The sequence below is a fragment of the Cottoperca gobio genome, chromosome 5 (assembly GCF_900634415.1).
Source record: "Cottoperca gobio chromosome 5, fCotGob3.1, whole genome shotgun sequence".
In the NCBI taxonomy this organism is placed as follows: domain Eukaryota; kingdom Metazoa; phylum Chordata; class Actinopteri; order Perciformes; family Bovichtidae; genus Cottoperca; species Cottoperca gobio.
Window position 1 is genome coordinate 6,589,580 of NC_041359.1, and position 22,127 is coordinate 6,611,706.

Sequence of the window (22,127 nt, forward strand, 5' to 3'; positions counted from 1 at the left end):
TATTATTATTATTATTATTATTATTATTATTATATTACTGTTCTAGACCCCGAACAATTCATCAATATTTTTTTCTATTATTCTTTTCTTTAAGTATGATTATTTGTATATTTATATGTATTTATTTTATATGTATCTCCCTTGCACACTTTGCATCGAATACCCTCCGAATGTTATCATGGGGGGGGGGGGGGGGATATCTATCATGTCTAAACGTGTGCACTGTCAAAGTTGTACTAACAAAAATGTACTAAGCCATAAGGCTAAAATATTTATCTGTGTAAAAATCAACTGAGTTTGCATTAATTCACTTATTTACTCAAAGTTCAAAGGAATGAGAAGAAATCTATAAACAAATAAATATTTTAATTTATTACACTATCTCAAAGACATTTGTGTCAGAAATACAAGCAACACGGTGACAACAGATTGCATTCAGGACACTGTGGTCAACATTGTGCCTTACAGAAGTGTGATCCAAAATATACAGAACAATCACTGCACTGCAAAATAATTATAAGCAAACGTGGGTACGCATATATACACACATGGGCTCTGCCGCTGTAACAGTACACTATGCTGTAGGTAGTAAAAATAAGCTAACGTGCCACTGAATTACATGGATGCTCTGCTTTTTGTAAGATCTTTCCTCTATTCCGTAGTCAACAATGTTAGACATGGACATGGAAGAACTGGCTTTGCATTTATAATGTCTACATTACCAGCTGAGGAAGAAAAAACAGATAGGCTATGTGAAAAAGACGTAAAGGAGAGTAAGAGTCGTTTATCTATGTAGCCTGAGCTTTCATTTGCTGTTGGTGTGTAAAGACGTTTGCTTCAGTTAATGTGAACAAACTATTTATTTTTTTACCATTGTAAGCTAACTAGCTAACCTGCAGGCTGATTTAGCCAACCAGTGTTATGCTAATTAGCTTCTACTGGATACTTGTTGTTTATTTTCTCAACACTGGTTAAAGATATCATCAGTGACACCTGTTAGCAATGAAAGATAACACAGAAACTAAATGTCTATAAAATCCTTTAATAGCTGGGCATACACTGTACGATTTGAGACCTTTTTTGACCCGATTTTTGAGCCGCACGACTCATTCGAGAATCAAACCAAATTTCAGCTTTGTCGGGTGTCATTTGCCATGCAGTGTACAGGGGGAGCGAGGACTGATCATGGCCCGATCAACTGCTCCTGACCGGCCGTTGGTCGTTTGGATGAATTTCTGACGTGTCATAAATGTTGGTCTGCCTTCGTCAGGCTTGCCCACAGTTGATACAGAGACACGAGTTAACTCCCCGAGGTCAGTGCCTTTTTTTTCTTACTGCGCCTGCGCAAAGTGGCAAACAGAGCATCTGAACGTTCCACGGCAACACGACGCGCCTTTTGGACGGAGATTATTGAACCCAGGTTGGTCGAGCTGTGGCAACAGCATACTTGCCTCGTGGTGTTAACCTCTGCTAGCAGACAAACTTCTACCTGCCTCGTGCTTTCAAACGCATCTTCATTAACAATAAAGTCAATAGCCAGAATGGTCCTCAGGGTCTAAGTGTGAGCACTCAGGTTGCAGATTGACGATCAGACCGTTCAGTGTGAGCGCAGAAATGGTGAGTAATGGCTTATATCACAGATGATTTACCCGTACAGTAGACATTAGAATTTAACAACAACATTTCTAAAAGCGAACAGTGTATACCCAGTTTAAGATGGAATAAATAGCTCAAACTTTACTCAGCTTGGATGTGCTTTGCCAGCTGAAAGCATCTTACTACCACTTTCGTGCACACAAACAGTAGGCATCATCTCTGTTTCAGATGCTTTGTATTAAAAGACACTGTTGCGAGCTGGCCGAGGTTCGCTCTTGTTGTTAGCACCGATACCAGTTGAAAGTCGAGTGAGGAAGATAAGTGGATCAGGAAGAGATCGAACCTGAGTCTTCAACATCTGAGGAGTCGTATTCGTCAGCTGACTCTGTGAGGGCGGGGTAGGGCCGCGGCTGGTCCAGGTTGACGTAGGTGACATTCAGACTGATGTAGTGTTCTCCCTCCAGGCCGGACAAGATGGTGGAGACAGCCAACACCAACGTAGCAAAGCTGGGCCTCAACTCTGGGTCAGGATCCCAGCACTGGAGCATAATGCTATACCTGGAAAAAACCAGGACAGAGTCTGAGTTTGAGCATAGAGCGAATGGTCAACTCAGTCCACTATAATCAGCCTGGATTGCATTTGAAAAAGATCGCAATTAGATTATTGTTACATTGTCAAAGATTACTGGGTTACATTTTTTAATTACGTCTTAAAATATGGCAATTATGAAATATTTGATTAACTCCTGAAAAGCGTTTCCCACATGTTGTAAAATACACACAGTACTCCGGCAGTTTGTGTCAGTACTGTTTATGTACTTCGGGCCATTTGATTTGACCAACTGTAAATGCTGAATATGTAAAAAGCATTTTATTGGCATTGAAAATGTTTTGAGATGTTTCAAGAGAAAAAAATTATATTTGTGCAACTCCAGTTTCTATGTTCCATTTTCATTTTTATTATATGGTGCAATATTTTCAAAGTTTGAGTTTGAAGTAATCCAATAGTATTCAGATTTGATTACATATTTTTTGTAATCCAATACATTACGTTAGTAATTACACAAATTGCCATATAATTTGTATTCAGTGACTGACTGCATTTCCAAGTATTCCAATTACTTTCATATCTAGTTATCCGTCTACAAAATGCTGAGATTCCAGACTAACTAAATTTATTTCCAAAATATGTTTGTTTTCTTCCAGCAGTAATAAGCAGGAGATCCCATGATGTTGTGTGTTTGATATGTTTGAAGGCCAAGCAACCAGGACATAAAGAAGCCAAGAAATAGTCCAGCACATAACTCCCCATAAAATAACAAATTGTTGTGTTCACACTTCTTTTGTCAAACCACATAGAACATGTTCACTAGTGAGCTGCAGAGGATCAGAGGGCGGATTGTGCTATGTTCGGGCAGAGGCTAACTGTATCCCCCGTTTCTAGTCTTTTGTCGCTTCATATCTACAAAAGAAAAGAATGAAAGTGATATCAATCTGCTCATCTAACTTTCCTTAAGAAAGCAACAAAGGATATTTCCCAAAAACTTCAAGTGGCCCTTTAATGTCCTATGCTGGTGTTCCATTTGGGTCCCTGGATGAAACTTTCAACGAGCCCTTCCATGAGTCAAGGGGTTTGAATAGTTTATTTATTCTCCATAAATCTTTAATGGTGGGCAAAAGCTTACGGCCCAAAGGATTTATCATTAAAACAGCAAACACATGTTGGCTTTCCCTTGTAAAGTCAGACCCCTGTGTGTGTATGTGGTTTTGTGAGAGAAGAAGTTATTTGAGGTGTTTTGGAGACATACACATTAACTTACAAACAACATTGTTTAACTGTGTTGGAATACCATAGTGGACAATTTACAGGTTTCACGCTACTGAGTGACCATTCAAAAATCTTGTTAGTACTAATTGGACTTTGTTCTTCCGTCTTGTAGTTGACGATCTGTGTTAGTAATATTGTAGTATTCATACTAAAGCTGCCTCAGTTCTGTGACGAGTGTTTCGACTTGTTCAACAAAGTGAGCAACACAATGCTATTACTCCGACTACTTACAAAGGGTCAGGGCAGTACTGAGGCTGGTGGAGCCTCCTGCCCTTCAGTAAGTAATGTGTTATGTCATAAGGGTCCACCTCTGGGTAGGGGCTCGCTCCTCTGGTCAGCGTCTCCCAAATCAGCACACCAAAGGACCACTGTGTCAGGAGAGGTAAAAGTTACAGCAAGTACCAGCCCACTTGTACACACCTTTCAGAGTGCGTTTGCTAGTTTTAGTTAAGTTTCAGTTTTTAAGACACGTTTAGTTTAGTTAGTTTTATATATTTAGATTTTTTGTTTTTGTTAGGGACAGGGATAATGACTCAGAGGTACGTAGCTACATATACATACAACATACATGGTTGGAGAACTGTGAAGGAATGGCGTTAATGTTTCAATCTTCTGATTTGGAAATCAACTTAAGTACTCTTTCACTACCACACTGAATAGCTTGCTTAAATAGCGTTTGATCTACTACAATATTTATCATGCTCTTGTGTCATTTTATAAGCTAAAATGCATGTGAAAAATAACAAGTGATTAATTGTGAAGTAATTGTGGCATACAGTAGTGCCGTGTCTTGGAATGTCAAGTCTGTTCAATTTCTGTTGTTAAATGTTACGAGAGTTGAAGGAAACTCATGCTCCCTCCTCTTTTCTGTAATTATATATTATAGCTTAAAAAACAGAAATTCATTTATATTCTTTGTTCATCTTTTTTTAGCCAGGCAATATCGTATCAGTTTAGTTTTAGTTTTTCTTAAAGAATATCATTTTTATTTAATTTCAGCTTGGGGTTAGTTACCACTGATGTAGAGGACAGATGATTTTAAATGGATTATTGTCATATATCAACATGGTGATAATTGATGTAAAAAGGGACATTTTGTGAAACGGACACATAATTACTGTACTCCCTGTCAGATAATGCTATTTTTCATAATCTACCTATAAGACAAGCACATCATGCATTAAACATTTATTTCCATCCTTAGAAATGACAAGTGTCCCTCAAATCGGCAACTACTGCAGAGAACTTGATTGCACTGAGGTAGATCCTCAATTGCTCACCACGTCAGACTTGGAGGTAAATTTCTGTGTCTGCAGACTCTCGATGGCCATCCACTTGACAGGCAGCTTAGCCTTCCTGTGGTCCTGAACACTGTAATACTCCTTATCAAAAACATCTCTGGCCATGCCAAAGTCTGCCACCTTCACTGTGTATGACTCGTCCAGCCTAAAGGCAGAAAAAGTAAGATTATAGTTTGTTGTACTGTGATGTAACAAGCTCAAGCGAATGTGTACCATGAAACATCTCCCTACACTAAATCAAAGAGAAATTCAGGCCTGGTGGCGATGAATAAATCGCAGATTTCTCTGCACATCTCGGTGACTCACATGCAGTTGCGTGCTGCAAGATCTCTGTGCACAAACTTCTTCTGAGCCAAATACTCCATCCCCTTGGCAACCTGCAGCCCGAAGCCAATCAGATCCTTCACAGTGGGGTTCTAAACAAACATGACAAAAACACTGAATTAAAACCATTACATGTACATATTTTGCTAGATAATCAAACAGATGGTTGCACATAAATCAGAGGATTAATTTGCACTGTTTTAAAGTAGATGTCACACCCTCTTCTCGCAGCGTATGAAGTGCCGCAGGTCCCCGTGTTTCATGTACGGTAGCACCACTAGAGGGAGCCCTTCCTGCGGCAGGAGGATGCCCAGCAGGGACAGCACATTACTGTGGTGGAAACCCTTCATTATGATACCTTCCTTCAGAAACTGCTCCACCTCCTCGACATCTGTTATTCCTGATGACACACATACACATACATTAAACATTATGGACTCAAGTCTAAGGGAAGAAAGACACTGGAAGCATAATTCTGAGAAGCTGCACTATAGGGGAATAGGGTAAAAACGATAAAAAAAAATGTGCATAACAAGTTTTCTGAAATTATGTTTATAAATTCAAGTAAGGCAACATCTTATTTAATTTGTGCTGATGAGCATACATTTTTTTAAACAGTAATCTAAACATTGGATAAAGCCATTTTTTTTTAAATCAGGCTATGAATGTTTTATTAAAGTACCTTCGGGGTATTAGGGTAAAAAATAAGTATTTAAATAATAATAGTTTTGTCAAATGTTATGTTTAAATATGCAAATCAGGTGTTATGTAATGCTAACATTTGGTGAATTTAAGAGAAATCTACGGATGCCAATAGGCAAAGTTTTGTAAAAGATATAAGTAAATGTGTATTGTGGATGTTTTCTTTCCACTTGTCTGAAAGAAGACATTGACCAGTGCATGAAAAAAAGTAGTTTGCCTGTAGTGTCCCGCCTTAAAGGTAGACTTTCTGGTGCTTTCTTAAAGCATAGATATACAGTAGATATATAGATGTTACTCACTATTCAAGGACTTGACAGCACAGTGGATTTCTCTGTTGTTGTGGTCTGTGAAATATCCATGATAGACAGTGCCAAAATGACCTTCAGGGAGGGAAAAAGAAAATGACACAGGACTACTTCCTTCCACATAGCCTCCACAAAGCTCTTTAACATGTTTGTTGTTTCAGATAGAGGCAGTGGGGTTCCTTACCCTTCCCTATGATCCGCTGGTGTTGCACAACAAGCATCTCAGCGGGAATAAGAACATCCTTCACCTCCTCTAGCAGCTCTGGCCTAAAACTGGAGATGGAGATCTTCTCTGAAGGCATGAGGGGAGTGAGGGTAGGATCTATGTTGCCTGCACCGTAGCTCAGGCTGGGAAACACCACCGCACCCCCCAGCGGGGTAGGAGGATTCAGGGATACTACTGGTAGAAGTCCAGAGAGAGTTTTAAAGGTACGCGTGTCAGAAATAAGCTATACAGTATGACAGTGCAGTATAGAAAGTCACCTCTCCTGTAGTCCCCAACGGGCGACAGCTCCACATTATTTGTATTAGAGTGGCTAGCACTGTGGGCCAAACGGGACTCTACCATGGAGGCTGAAAAACATTTCACAACACTATTTAATCATCAACCCCAGAAGAAGAACACATGTACATCCTATGCAACACCAGGGATGTTCCAGTTGAAGGACTTGTGTAATTCATCCGAAAAGCACAGTTGTATAAACAGGTCTGAGCAAGGTCCACGTAACAGAGAGGTGCCCACCTTTCTTCTTCTTCCTTAAGTGTTTCATTACAACGAAGGCCAGCACTGCCCCGGCCACCAGAGCCGCCAGGATCCCCAGGACAATGCCCACCATGTAGTGGTTGCTGACCCTCACCACCGTACCAACATTGTGGACCTGCCCGTTGATGGAGATCTAAAGAAAAGAGTTCATCATACACTGTGAATACCATTATTATAAAGAGAATAACCGTAAAATGTTGTACCTTTAAGATTTACTGACTTTGAAAGCATGCAGACATGCTACAGTGTCAGAATTTCCTGGCTTTGTGCAGAGAAAACTAAAAATGTGTAATTTATTAAGCTAAATGTCTTAATTATCTTTATATATAGAGCTTTTTGTATTATTTATTATCTACTGAAGTCCTGAGAGGGAAGTGAGGGAAATCTGGTGATCCACTTTCTGTCCAAACTTAAGAGTTTTCTCTTCTGTATTTATGACATGAACAGGTGGAGTTCACCCCAGTGGACGAGAGGGTCGCCTCCCTACGCCTTCGGGTTATGGGGGGGAAAACTCTGACTGTTGTTTGTACCTATGCCCTAAACTGCAGTTCGGAGTATTCGGCCCTGCAGGGGGCTCCAGTAGGGGACTCCGTAGTCTTGCTGGGAGACTTTAACGCGCACGTGGGAAACGATGGAGAAACCTGGAGAGGCGTGATTGGGAGGAACGGCCTCCCTGATCTAAACCCGAACGGTCGCCCTCAGGAGGGGGAAGCGGGGAACCATTCAAGCTGTGTACAGCAAAAAATGGGACCCTGCTGACTTCGACTGAGAAGGTTATCGGGCGGTGGAAGGAGCACTTTGAGGAACTCCTGAATCTGACTAACGCCCTCTATGGTAGAGACAGAGCTGGAAGCTGATTGGGGACCATCGTCAATTTCCCTGTTGGAAGTCACTGAGGTAGTCAAACAACTCCACAGTGGCAAAGCCGCAGGGGTTGATGAGATCCGTCCAGAAATGCTGAAGGCTTTGGGTGTTGAGGGGCTGTCTTGGTTGACACACCTCGTCAACTTTGCGTGGAAGTCTGGGACAGTGCCTAGGGGGTGGCAGACCGGGGTGGTGGTTCCCCTATTCAAAAAGGGGAACCAGAGAGTGTGTACCACACTACAGGGGTATCACACTTCTCAGCCTCCCCGGTAAAGTCTACTCCAAGGTGCTGGAAAGGAGGGAACAACGAACCAACTCTTCACTCTCGCAAGGATCCTAGAGGGGGCCTGGGAGTACGCCCAACCGATCTACATGTGTTTTGTGGATCTGGAGAAGGCGTATGACCGGGTCCCTCGGGTGATACTGTGGGAGGTGCTGCGGGAGTATGGGGTGAGGGGGTCACTTCTGAGGGCCATCCAATCCCTGTACGCCCAAAGCGAGAGTTGTGTCCGGATACTCTGCAATTCGGACTCGTTCCCAGTGAATGTTGGCCTCCGCCAGGGCTGCGCTTTATCACCAATCCTGTTTGTAATTTTCATGGACAGGATATCGAGGCGTAGTCGTGGAGGAGAGGGGTTGCAGTTCGGTGACCTGAGGATCTCATCACTGCTCTTTGCAGATGATGAGGTCCTGATGGCGTCATCGGTCTGTGACCTTCAGCAGTCACTGGATCGGTTCGCAGCCGAGTGTGAAGCCGGGTAGGGAATGAGCCCTTACCCCAAGTGAAGGAGTTCAAGTACCTAGGGGTCTTGTTCGCGAGTGAGGGCACGATGGAGCGAGAGATTGGCCAGAGAATTGGAGTAGCGGGGGCGGTAGTACATTCGCTTTACCGCACCGTTGTGACGAAAAGAGAGCTGAGCCAGAAGGCAAAGCTCTCGATCTTCCGGGCAATCTTCGTTCCTACCCTCACCTATGGTCATGACCGAAAGAATGAGATCACGGGTACAAGCAGCCGAAATGGGTTTTCTCAGACGGGTGGCTGGCGTCTCCCTTAGAGATAGGGTGAGAAGCTCAGCCATCCGTGAGAGACTCGGAGCGACCTTTGCGTTGAAAGGAGCCAGTTGAGGTGGTTGAGGGTATCTAGTAAGGATGCCACCTGGCCGCCTCCCTAGGGAGGTGTTCCAGGCATGTCCAGCTGAGAAGAGACCCCGGGGTAGACCCAGGACTCGATGGAGAGATTATATCTCCTCACTGTCCTGGGAACGCCTCGGGATCCCCCAGTCGGAGCTGGCGGATGTGGCCCGGAGAAGGGAAGTTTGGGGTTCCTTACTGGAGCTGCTGCCCCCGCGACCCGACCCCGGATAAGCGGTAGACGATGGATAGATGGAGGTGAAAAAACTTTTTGGTCAGGATTATTTGTTTTAAATCCAATTTCAGTCTGAAATGCACCACTACCCTGTTTTCAAAACAGAACTAAAAACTGTCAGACGATATTTAGTTTCTCTATGCACCATTTACACAAGGTAAAGTAACTTGTATCACGTTTTCTTCACTCCTGATTTACCTTCACTGGTAGTCCCTCACCGGGGATGGTCATGTTTTTGGGGATTCTGCAGGTGATCTCATTATCCAGGACTTTAGCATCACAATCGACACCCGCCACCGTCATAATGATGGTCATACAGGAGCTCACCAGATTTAGCTTTTGATGCTGTGTACAGAGAAGTCAAATCAAGATATGAAACAAAATTAGCTATTATAAAATGTATAATAAATATTACTAATCCGTCTTTATTTTGTCATGAATTCAAAAGTGAATACCCTCAGAGCTATTTCTTACATGTAGTGAAACTTCGTCAAACCCAGGGTACAAATTAAGCACGTGTCCCTCTGTTTCAAAAGGTATGGGCTCGCCGTACGGGTGGTAGGAGAACTCTTTGTTCCAAAGTCCCAACGCTCCGTCCATGTCAAAAGAAAGCTCTCCTTCCTCGGTCTCATCCCTGGGGAATGCAGGAGAAATGCATTCCATCCTCGTGGGCAGGGACTTGCCTATGCACTCCTGAAACAAAACAGTGTAACCATACTTTAATGCTAGGTCTTAAAGAATAATGCTTTTTAGTGTAAATGTGCTGTACATTATGATGAACACTGTACCCTTGTCACAGGTTTCAAGTGGCTCTCATTGGGTTTAAAGCGGATGATGGTGCGGTAAACAGAATCCAGGTTCTCCCCCCCAATGACAATCTTTGACCCCCTGCAATTAAAACAAATGTGAGACATGGTTACATTTTCATAATGTCAAGGGAAATAAGATTGTTTCCTGGTAAAACTGAATTTGTCATATGAGAAAGATAAGAAAAGACGATGAGGAAAGGTGGAGGTCTCACTAGCTTACCTGTCAAAGCTACAATCAGGCAGGACAGCTGTAATCATCGGGTTTTCTTTGTAGTAAAACACCTTTGTGGTGAGGACAGGAGACTTGTCGATGAAAACACTCAGAGGGACGTCCCTCACCTCTGAGATGGGCTGGGACAGACAGATGATGGAGGACACATTGCCTTTGGGCTTTGTGACTCTGTAGGGAGATGTATGTGAGTATGTGAGTTACATGCCATAACAAGTAAACTGTCATAGGTCAAAAGGATTCATGCTTTTAAATATATTTTACACGCTCAAGAAGTTGAAAATTGTTCAGTTCTGAGTCGGTCTTTGGATGCCAAGACCTGTTAGGAGTTAGCCTGTAGTTTCCCAAACTATAATTATTCTACACACAAGTCGAAGTCAGTGTAATAAAAACAGATAATAAATAGGTATTTCCAGACCTCTTTATAGGACAGGGCATGTCATTGAGTGTGACTTTCCTCGTCTTTCCAGCATCCAGGTGAGGTCCAGTCACTGTGATGAGTGTGCCCCCAACACGAGGCCCATAGTTGGGCTGGATTTCTGTGATGTTAGGAATCTGGCAGGACAGTTTATTTGAGTATTTTGAAATTCCACAGATTAAATTGCTTATTAAATTATGTATAGCTTGTATGTTGTAATGAGGATATCAGTAGATGATAACAGCAACGATTACCACAAAGGTGAATCCTGGCATTTCTGCCTTCCCGTCAATAGAGTAGCGTCCCTCCACCTTGCCCTCGTGCACCTCCACTGTGATGTTAACTGGTTTGGACAGCTCAGTGGCCCGAGAGCGAATCTTACACACCAAGCTGAAGAGCAGCACCACAAAACATGTGTCAGTATGTAAGAGACCATTTCATTTCAAGGTAAATTAAAATTGTTGGACTTTTAACAGTGTCAGGAGACTAAAGGTGTTTCAACGGGTTAGCTTTGCTGCAAAAGTTAAGTCAATCATCTGACTTTATATAATTAGTTTGTTGGTGAATCTATCAAAAAGAATTGATTGCTCTGTTTTCTCACTTTCTCAGAAGGCTTCAGGGAAAGTAATTACCAGCCTTTCCTTGTCTTTTTATTGCGCAAGAAAATCCTAAGGGTACATTTTCCACAATATTCCTATAACAGATTGTACTTGGAGCCCAAACAAGGCCTGCATGGACACTCACTGTGTGTTGTTGCTTTTGACTGAAAGCACAGTGCAAGCAGTCGGTCCCAATCGGACCTGGTGGGTTCTGGAGGTGATGGCAGGTCTTAAGGGGGACTGGAACTCCCATCCGCACACCGTTAGCTCTGTTTGACCATCAGGAGGAGCAGTCCGTGGAAAGAACTGCATCAATAAAGCAGAATATACAGTGCCACCTTGAATTCAAATGTTTTTATTAGTCACACAAAGAGACGTTTGCATCCTGGATTATAGAACAAACCTCACCCCAGTGATCCCCGGTGGGCAGGACTCGTTCCTCCAGCGACTGTGACACTCGCTCTCCCAGGAGCACACTCCAGAGCACCAGCCACAGCCCATGAATTTAGGGGCTGTCAGGCACATGGCACAAGTCAGGAAGTGTTGACAGCCCGGCCCTCTCTGGGGCACCTGGATCATCTGAAGACATACCAATTTTGAAAGGTCACATTAATGCCCTGTGCTTCTTCATGACCTCCACCAAGCAGGTTATGTTTGTTTGTCAGATAACAAAAAAACTGCTGGCCTGACTTTCATGAAAATTGGTAGAAAGGTGTAGCATGGGCCAAGGAAGAAGCTATCAAATTTTGGCGTGAATCCAAATCACAGGGCGGATACACAAATAATTTTTCACTTTGCATTAACATTGCGAGATAGGGCATGGCCTTCGTGGAGGTCTGCGCTTTCTGAGTGTCCTTCTAGTTATTAATGTGGCTATTGACTTCATTCATTGGTGCTGAAATGAAGTCCAAAAGTATATTTCAATCTTAACAACACAAAGTAGTCCTAAGTGCCAGCTTCTCCCTGCTCCAAACTGAAAAGTCTTAGTCAAGTTTTATCGATTTGCTTTAGCCACTTATTTATTCTCAGGGTCACAGGGTCCACAACATATCCCAGCATGCACTGGGCAGTAAGCACCGTGGCCAGGTCTCCAGAGCATCATAGGGTCAATAACAGACAATCAGTCACAGTCCCAACTCATTTTAAATTGTAATGTAACCTGAATACATGTAATCTAATGCTGACCTGTGTGTCTTTGGGCTGTTGGAGCCTCCTGATCCGATGACAGTAATATCCACAGAGCCATTGTACACATATTTACTTATATTAATAAGATTGTTTTACGCTCATTTCTTGGGATTGCTCTCGTACCTTGTCTCCAGCCACAAAGAGAAGATACTCTGTTGAGTAAACGGCGGCAATCGACGAGACCCTCTGGTTCTCTACCAAAGAGTAATTGGCAAAGATAATAGGGCTGGATCTTGTCAATACAAGCTGCCAACACAGATATAACATATGATCATTAGTATCGCATCATATACAATGTTCAAATTAAGACAAATACCAATGTCTAATATATTTTCAAATCATGCTTTGTACCTGCAGCAGGCGTCCAGTAGAGGTGCCTATATGGGCTACGGTCTTGTTCTCTATAGTTGTGACCAGCAAAGATGTGAGCAGGACGTCTGTCATCTGCCTGTTGAAGAGGTCCACTCTGTAGTAGGGCTTTGACACCATAGTAGGATGGTCTCTACATGTGGCGTTGTTCTCCATGCTCTAGTACCAAGGCCACAGGCAGCAGAGGGCATGGAAATGAGACAATGAGGAAGACAACACACTCAACACTACTTAAACACATATCATCAGACATTTTTGAACTGGGTTGACAATAGAGCTGCAGCGATTATTTGACTAATCGATTAGTCCATCTATAAAAAAACAATTGCTAACTATTTTGGTAATCGATTCATCGCTAAAGTCATTTTTTATGCAAAATTGGCAGAAAATGTTTTTACCAGCCTCTCAAATATGGAGATATCCTGCTGTCTTATATCATATTAAACTAAATATCTTTAGTGATATATCCAAAAGTGTCCTCTTGGATGCCCATATGGTAGATAAAATGTGATGCAGTGCCCTATACGGTGCCTTCTAGTGGAGAAAGCATAATGCAGCGCCATACAGGCCTCCCTAAATGCTAGAAAAGGTTCTGCAAGATGGTGCCGCGCCGCATGCAGCTGGTGCACCTTTTTATTTTTTCCCCCTGCCACTGTCACACATGCTCAGTTGTCATGGACATAGATCAGTAGGAATAAGCCAATTATTTGACCTTGAGTTGTAATAGTTTTGTCCAAATTAGCTTGACAGTAAATGTACAGATTAGTAAAACGGGCCCAGCTGTTTGCTTGTAAGGACGTGTTATGAGCTGCGCTGGTCACCAGGGTAATTGTGAGAAGCAAAGTCCCTGGCACATCAGAAGCACAAGGTGAAGCTGTCATGATAATATCATCATTTCATAATTTAAGTGGCCATGATAAATGATCATGTGCTGCACTACTGACAGAAGAATTGCCTCGTGGCTATAGACACGGAGCAGGGCGGATCACTGTTTGATTAAAGGGAGTCTTCAAGTAAACACAAGCTAATATCCTGTGGCCAAAATATAAAAACAAAAAAATTACACTTTCTAATTGTTTTCTTGGCATATTAAAAAAAAGGAATAATAGGAAACTGGGAAACTGGGAAATAAACATGTTTTCAAATTAAGTGGAAGCAAAAGAATATTGGCAGACATCCTCCACCGTCATGTCTCATAATGTTAGCTTGGGGAAAATCACAAACAGCACTGCTATTAACTGAAGTCATTCACCTCCTAGAGGCACATAAAACTAAACATAGTATGTGTGAGGCACAGATGACGTTGTTGACATAATAGGTGCTTTGCTCTGCTGAGAAATGGAAGAACCAGGATTTCAGATTGTTGGACAATCCCGCAGATTACTCAACATTCAGATCAGCAGCCAAAAGCAGCAAAACAGAAGAAGCCTCAAGAGAAAAGTTCAAGTCCAAGTAGAAAGTGTCTCTGGAGGCAAATATAAAAGGGAACATTCAAACAAAATTCAAATGTTTATTTGAACCTTTTCCAAAATGTGCATACACATTGTCTTACAGCTGAACTCAAGACCAATGTTATTTTGTCAGATTTTCTTACCCTTGAACAACGGACATCCAATTCCATTGTTGTTTGTGAAATCATAGCTGCAACTGCAATAACAGCAACTCAGTTCTGGGAATGTTACTTCTTTCTCAAACTGACAAGAATTTACTTTTAGTAAATAGGCAATATAAAGACTTACCACAAACTCCCACTCCTCCCCAGCAGCCACCACAGAATAACTTAACATGAAAAATAACATTATGGGAATAATCCATGGGATCTGGAGATAATAAGCAGTTTTCCCAAGAGAATTAACACTAGAAACCATTAAAGTAATAATCTAAGATACTTAAAAATATGTTTCCAAATATGAGACTGATCCAATTGCACACTATTGCCTTAGAAGGATAGCGAATACACTCCTGCCAGTTATGCAGGAACTGATATAACAGGAACTTTTTTTGACTGATATCTATTTTAAATAGTTTTTTAAAATACCCTCTTCCTGTCTGACCTGAGAAATTCATTCAACTAAAGCAGAAAACAGGACATACCGCCAACAACACTCACTCCCACCTGACCCCCATCCAATTTTCATTCCACCGGTGTGTAGGCTGACTTTTTCCATACTATTTGTATCCATGTTTTCCTGGATTTAACAGTGAGTGCTCATTGAATGCTGATGCAAGTGATTCTGGTTGCATTTCTTTGCCGGCTGGATGCAAATGACCTTAATGGTTCGTCCTGTTCAATGGCATGTAGCCTCTTGGGATTTAGAAGATGAAGAGGACATGCATAAAGTAAAGGATCATTACAGGTCAAAGCAGAGATTAAAAAGACCATATGTTGGGATAAACACAGGCACCATTTCAATTGGATAACCACAAAGACTCTCACATTTTCATGTATGTTCATGACTCATCAATTAAATCAGCTGCTTTCTTTCAGAAGCTCCCCACCATGATGCATTGACAGTGTCAATGTAGAAGTAGTTTCACTTTTGGGGAACTATGCATTTTGCGTTCTTGCCAAAGAGTTAAATGATTAGATTGATACCACTCTCAAGTCTGCATGCTAAATATAAAGCTCCAGCAAGCAGGCCGCTAGCTGTCGTTGACAGTGGTAGCTGTTATATCATGATTTTTTTAAATCCATCTCTGCAGGTTGTGTTGCAACCCCACAAACAAGACACCACCCTTAAACCACAAATTGTCATTTTTACACTTGTGTTTTTGTACGGATAAGATAGACCAGATGTCACTTGTTCATTAGAGAGCTTTAGAGGTGCCAGACGGCATGTATTTATTTCACTTTTGAACAGGGCAGGATAGCTGTTTCCCTTGTTTCCAGTCTTTATACTAAGCTAAGCTAACAGTCTCCTGGCTCCAGCTTCATAATTCCCCATGAGACATGAGATCGGTATTGATCTTCTCTTATACCTCTCGGGAAGAAAGCAGTGAGTGTATTTCCCAAAATGTCAAATTATTTCCTTGAGGAAATGTATGATGTTTTAATGCAGAAGGTGCAATAATTATCTTAAAACATATTAAACTTGGAAAACAGTGAGTCACACAATAACCACATGTAGCTTGAGCTGTGATCCGGTAAAATCTTTTTACGCTTTGTTTAATTTCATTAGTCATGTTTGACTAAATCTACATGTGCACAGTCCTGCATCTGCCAGTAGTGAAGAGTAAAGCAGTGCTTTGTTTAGAAGTTCATAGAAGTTTACATGATAATAAGCTAAAATATATTTCTCCATAATAATCATAAGAAAACACATGAGGGTTTAGTACTTGTCATTATCCTTTTTGACCAAAAACATTACATCTGAGGAACTCCTATAAGTACTTATTTAATTGAATCATTTGCATATTTTCTTTGAATTGCTCATGTACAAACAAGCTGCCATGGAGCCTATTTTCTGCACTCCCAATGTTTAATTTCCTTTAGTAAATGTTGGTATGTTTGCTGAAAGGAAAGTGTACATTCCTCTCGCTCATCTGATGGACATTTATATGAACCTCGTGAACTTCTCATGTTTGAGAAATGCTTGTTCATTAGTGTTCAGTCTTTCTGCTCTCACAGATTTTTCCTTACCTGCCTGACAACTTTAAAAAGTAGCAATGCATTTCCCCTTTAAAATTCCTTTGTGGGTCATTTCTTTCAGCTGTAATGTTAGTCAGTTCCAAAAAAGGGAATACTTGTTTATTAACTTTACTATTAATATATATGTTTTGAAGACATGTTTTGTATGATTATGCTTCTTGAGAGGGTACATTTATTTAATATTTTTGTCAAATTACAATTGAGTTCCTTAGCTCCAAATCAGGGGAGATTGATACAACCGAGGTCAAAGTTGCACTAATACCAAATATTCTGATTGGCCACAGGCCGCAGATGACGAGGTATAAAAGATTTTGTAAGACAGCAAACCGGTTGGTCTGTTTTTTTAACACTCCAGAAATCTGGAAGATGGCCAGTGTTTAGTGCACTGTGAAGGTTTTATCTAACTAAGTGATAACCCTGAATGAAATTGTTTATGTTTCTCATTTGTGTAGCCCGTCTAAATACATTTTCTTTAATCCAACCACTCACACTATCAATCATCCTTAAGTACAACACAAGCATATTTTGGTTTCCAATGATTTCATCCAGGCACAACAAGGGCTCAGCAGCCTTATTATCTTTTCAATATGTATGCACATGTTAAGAGAACAGACATAATTTATAGCTCCACGCCCACAAGGTAAGATTTCGAACAGGCCCTGTCAAGATCCTTGCACCCTTGAGTCAGCAAATAGATATTCATATGAATGAGTGCAGTTCAGGAAGAAACCTTAGATGTTTTCTATCTAAGGTGAGTTCTATGAAATTGAGTGATGTATTGCTGGAAACACATGGATCATCTTATGCAGTAGACTCCACATAATTTCCTGCTTGTCAGCCCTCTATGAATCAGACACACCCAAATGAATTTACCTTTGTTCTTCCTGCCTGCATCTTTCAGACAGTACAAGAAATGCCTTGGTCGTGTCTAGATGTTAAACCTTGATTTGCAAAACCCTAGCGAGATGGTTTGGTTAGGAATTGACCTCAACTGGTTATGGTTGGGAAATGTCATTGGGCATCAAGTCTCGCAAGAGTTTTTGCAAATCTAGGCTTGCCATCTAGACAATAAAATTAACTGGAATTGGTATGTGTTAGTGGACTGATGGGCTCACCTCATGTGGACAGCTCTCGCAGGGCTGGAAATGGCAGAGTCCTCTAGAGAGCTGCTCTGGTCCAGACTCGCAGCAGTCATCTACCCCATCTACGATTGCTTTGTTCACGTTGTCCATTGGGAAAGCGCACAGGGCTGAGTCGTGCTCCGTGACCCCGTTGTCATCAGTAACAGCAAAAACCCCATAGAGGATGTCATCCTCCTCCTCCGCCCCTAACTCATCTGCCAGCTCCCTGCCTGCTTTGCCAAAATGGGCTGCCTGGACCACGTTGTACACCACATCCTTATAGGGTTCACTGGCTACGTTCCTCCTCCGCCGTTTTGGTTCAAACCGGCATTCCAGGATCACCTCCCGATACCTCTTCATCTCCCATTCATTCCGTGGGAGTCGGCCCAAGCGAGTCTGAAATGGAGAGGAGTCCTGATCGGGACTCTCTCTCTGAACTGAGAGGAAGTAGACAAACTCCTGGGTGAAAAAACTGTAGACATATTCAATATGGTATGTCCTCCGCAAGCCCGGAAGGACAGTCAAGCCACGCACATCACTGAAGAAACCATCTTCTGTGGCCATTGGTCGACGCACTGATATAGACTTCCTTCCGTAACGCTGGGTCACACTGTCGTTGACAGTGGTGGCAACAAAGAAGTAGACGGTCTGACCCTCTTCGACCATAGTGACTTTGGTACCAAGAGGGCTAGCCACACAGTCGGGACAGTAGGCAGCAGAGTTTGAATCCTTTCTGAACAAACACTTAGAAAGAGAAGGCAACACTCCACTTGAGTTAAGTTGGTGGAAATAGCATACACCGTACTGAGAACTTCCACAAGAGTATAAATACATAAAGAGAGTATCCAACAGCAACACCTGATTGTTTGTGTCCTCGAGGAAGTTCGGATCCTTATCAATGTCGCACAAATCACATATTTTACACTCTAGGCTTCCCACCGGCCCAGTGCGGAGCTCCCACACCTTCTCCAAGCTTCTGTTGACAGCTTCGATGACATTCTGAGAGGCAACATACACCTCCTGGTAAAACGAGTTGTTGACTATGTTCTGGATAGGGCCCCGGGCCTGGAAGAAGGGCATTGTGTAAACTACAGAGAAGTTGACAGGGCTGGGGGAAAGTGAGGGACAGTTGGCCAAGGCAAAGGCCAGCAGAGTCTGGACACAGACACATGTCCCCCACTGTGTAGTCCAGTGGACCATCTCCACTCCACAGACAACGTGCGGTTACCTCCAGGTCTGATGTCGGGACAAAAGCATCCTTAAAACCAGCCGCTGATACCTGAATGAAGAGAGTACAGTAATTCATTAAATTATCAAGAAATTATCCTCGAGAAAACAATTATGGCTGAAACCACAGCGTACAAAATGTATTCTTGATCTTTAAAACCTTTTGACAAAAAAAAGTAAATACCTTCGCCACTGAAGTTATGTAATTCGGTTCGGTTTGCTGCAGGATTAAGAAACTACTGGGCCTATTTTCATGAATTTTGGTGGAGGGGTGTAGCATGGGTCATGGGCAAACCCATTACATTTTGGAACAGATCCAAATCACAGGGTGAATACACGCATGACTTTTTTTTACTTAAGAAAAGGGCCTTGGTAGATGTCTGCGCCCTCCAAGTGCCCTTCTAGTTTACTGGCTTTTTACATTTTACATTTTGTTTTTTTAGAATGTTTTTCATTCAGAACTGATTTACTATATCTTAATTACCACTAAACGTCCTGTAATACTATACAATTATCATGTGGACACAGATAAAATATTGTTTTATGAAAATGAGACTACCTCGGAGTGTGCAATTTCAAATCAGTACAGTTCTTCACTGATTCCTGACTGAGGTGACAAGTATCCTCATCTTGATTGAGCCAGATGATGATGAAAGTATATGTGGTCATAAATATAAAAGCTTCCGCTGACTCGCCACAAACACAAACAGAGGAAATTTTACATAGTCAAACAGAGAGCTGTGTTAGTCGCGCTCAGCAGTAGTAGACAGTGTATACAACTATTTGTATTGTGACTTCCTGCCCTCGTCATTCATAACTGTCTGTTTGTGTTTATTCTGGTTAATCCATCATCCCATCTGTTTCTCCCAATATGAGTCATGCTATTTTATGCAGGAAAACTGGAAGTAACCAAATATATCAAGTAACATTAAGCATTTTCCGTGGCTCATCTTCATCAGTCTCCAAACAACAACCAACCAAATGGAACCGTGTTTCAAACTCTGAGCCTTGTCTTCATGCTGAACAGCCGTTGTTAGGTGGATCATTAACTAGACACATCACAGTAAGGCTGTATTCAAGAACCCCGGCCTCTCTACTTTGCATTCCTGTCACAATCACTACGTGCCTTTCAGGGGGAAAGATGTGTACGGACTGATGGTCATAAGGGAACATGTGCCTTTTTAAGCCCCAGGTTTAAAAAAAATGGCTCGTCTGCTCGTGCCAGAGAATTTCATCAACTATTATTATTATATTTAGCAGCAGAGTAACTTCCCTTTAACCAAAATTATTTCAAGAATTAAAAGAAATTCTCACTATAAGCTGTCATACAGAAAGGTTTGAAGTCAAGTATGGCGTCTTCACATCAATAATTCATAGAATCCCACTAAAGTCGTGTTACATTTTAACATTTGCAGCTTCATGTGAAGGTTAAGTTTAGAGGACATGTGTATACATAGTAATGACACTGATTGACTTTCTTCATGTTCATGGTTAATAAAGCAAACGGTTGAAATTGAGTTTCCATTCATTGTACTATAGTGCTATTTACAGGCCGGTGAGTGTGCAGGTCGTTGCTGGTCTGCATCAGTATATTCCCTCACAGGTGAATTAGGGATGCACAATATGGATTTTTTTTCAGTCGATACCGATAACCAATAATTACTAGATGCAGATTACCAAAAGATGATTTCACACCTTGGTGAATCAAAGATGCCGTATTCATCTACACTCTGTGTAGAGTGATGTAAATGTATGAATGCATAATTAAATGTACGCTATCTTCTGTTTTCTGTTAATTTAAGAATGTTTATATTTCTCAAATGTATAACACAAAGTTTCTTTACTATAATTTACTCACGACAGCAACCTTTGAGACTGCATTGAGAGGGATGAGGACATTGCACAGGCTTCAGTATGCAACATCATGAGTAAAAAAGAGCATCCCTATTGGATTGATCACTGCACAGATATCCACAGGGATTTGAAGAGGCAATCTGCTGTGAAAACAATCAATGGTTAAAACCCATTGTTCCCCACGGACACATGCATTGATTCAGTGGGAGGCAATGCATCCCAAACCAATACAGAATCGGCAAAACCCACCAGTGTGGAGAAATCACAGCTCTGCATTTACCTAACTTTTTAAAACATTAATATAAGGATTTGTTTCTGTTTATTCTTCAAAAACGATGGAAGATTGATCCAAGTGGTCAGGTCGACATGGTAACCCAAATCAATTCTGAAAATTGCACAGAATAATTTTTAGCCTGTTCTTTATCGCCTTTTTGGTAGTATGTTTTTTTAATATCTTATCTTATCTCCATGTTCAAGCTCTTGTTTCTTGTTCTAAGAGTCTGCCTGAGGTTCAAACTGATTGTGCCAGTGAATTATGGCTCCGTTTCACATGTGAAGTGGAATTTGACAACAACCGCTGCACAAAACAGGACAACACCTTGCCCTGTGAATGGTAATAGTCGCGCACTTTGGTCTATTACATATACTGTACTGAGAAAAAAGTTAAACGTAAAATTTCATAACATCACTCTTAAATGTAACATGGAATAACAAATGAAAACCTTATGTTATCAGTGTCGGTACATCTTTTTCACTCATCATCACACAAACAAACATGCCACAGTTTCAACACTCTTTACACTCACTACACTATTTTACTTTTAAAACTCTGATTTCAAATAAAAACACTAAGATTGGTTTAAATGTTAGTGGTACACAGTAACCCGTTTTAAATGACTGTGTATGACGTGTTTAATCTCCTGTTATGATAGGCTACTGTATTATCTGTTTACCTGTAGTGGCTGCATGTTTGCTCTGATATCAGAACAAGCGGCTACTTCATATAGCAGTGAGTTTGTTTCTATTTTGTTCTAAATATATCTGTGGTACATGTTGCTGTGTTGTGAAGAGCTTACCTGTGCAGGTTAGTCACTGTCCTCTTCAGGGAAGCAGCCCGTGCCAGGTTTGCTGCTTGTAAGACTTTAGGACAGCGCAGGGATGTTTGATCTCTGCTCAGCTAGATTCAAGATTATTACACCATTAGATCAATTTTGTGATCATAGTGAAAGCGATCCCGTGCTCACAAAGCGCTGGGACATGTAAAGTATGTTGGTTTCGGATTTAACTTCAACTCCCAGTTTGAGTCGGTCCTCTTTGCCTCGGTACAGTGCACCCGCGCGCTCCTCCCCTCTTCAGCAAGCAAACCCAATTAAACCTTTGCCCACCTTTCATGGTGACGTACTCATGTGTCGCATTCTGTCTGGCAACCAATTTGAGGATGACCTGCTGTACATGTAACCCCTGTTCCCTGAAGTTGTTCTCATTAAAAACATCAGACACTATTTTTACTCTGCTCCAGTTGTAGTTTTCTTATTGTTTAGGCAACAGAGCAGCATGAGTCTTACTGCATGCTGGTCTCCTGTAATATGAGGGTAGCCTGCTCGTGATGGTACAC

The 22,127-nt window shown here is 41.6% G+C and overlaps 1 protein-coding gene across 1 annotated transcript; it reads right to left on the reverse strand.

The window, feature by feature from the left end:
* Positions 1-347: 347 nt before the first annotated feature.
* mst1rb (macrophage stimulating 1 receptor b) lies at positions 348-21,715 on the reverse strand. The gene is made up of 21 exons (XM_029431753.1): positions 21,589-21,715; positions 17,426-18,710; positions 12,644-12,820; positions 12,416-12,538; positions 11,513-11,683; positions 11,250-11,410; positions 10,760-10,895; positions 10,506-10,642; positions 10,079-10,258; positions 9,838-9,937; positions 9,524-9,742; positions 9,248-9,394; positions 6,799-6,952; positions 6,540-6,629; positions 6,241-6,453; positions 6,051-6,131; positions 5,268-5,449; positions 5,032-5,141; positions 4,705-4,870; positions 3,656-3,792; positions 348-2,154 (listed from the first exon to the last, which is right to left on the reverse strand). Exons 2-21 carry the CDS (start codon positions 18,629-18,631, stop codon positions 1,923-1,925), a joined length of 4,122 nt encoding a protein of 1,373 aa, XP_029287613.1. The 5' UTR covers positions 18,632-18,710; positions 21,589-21,715; the 3' UTR covers positions 348-1,922.
* Positions 21,716-22,127: the final 412 nt, after the last annotated feature.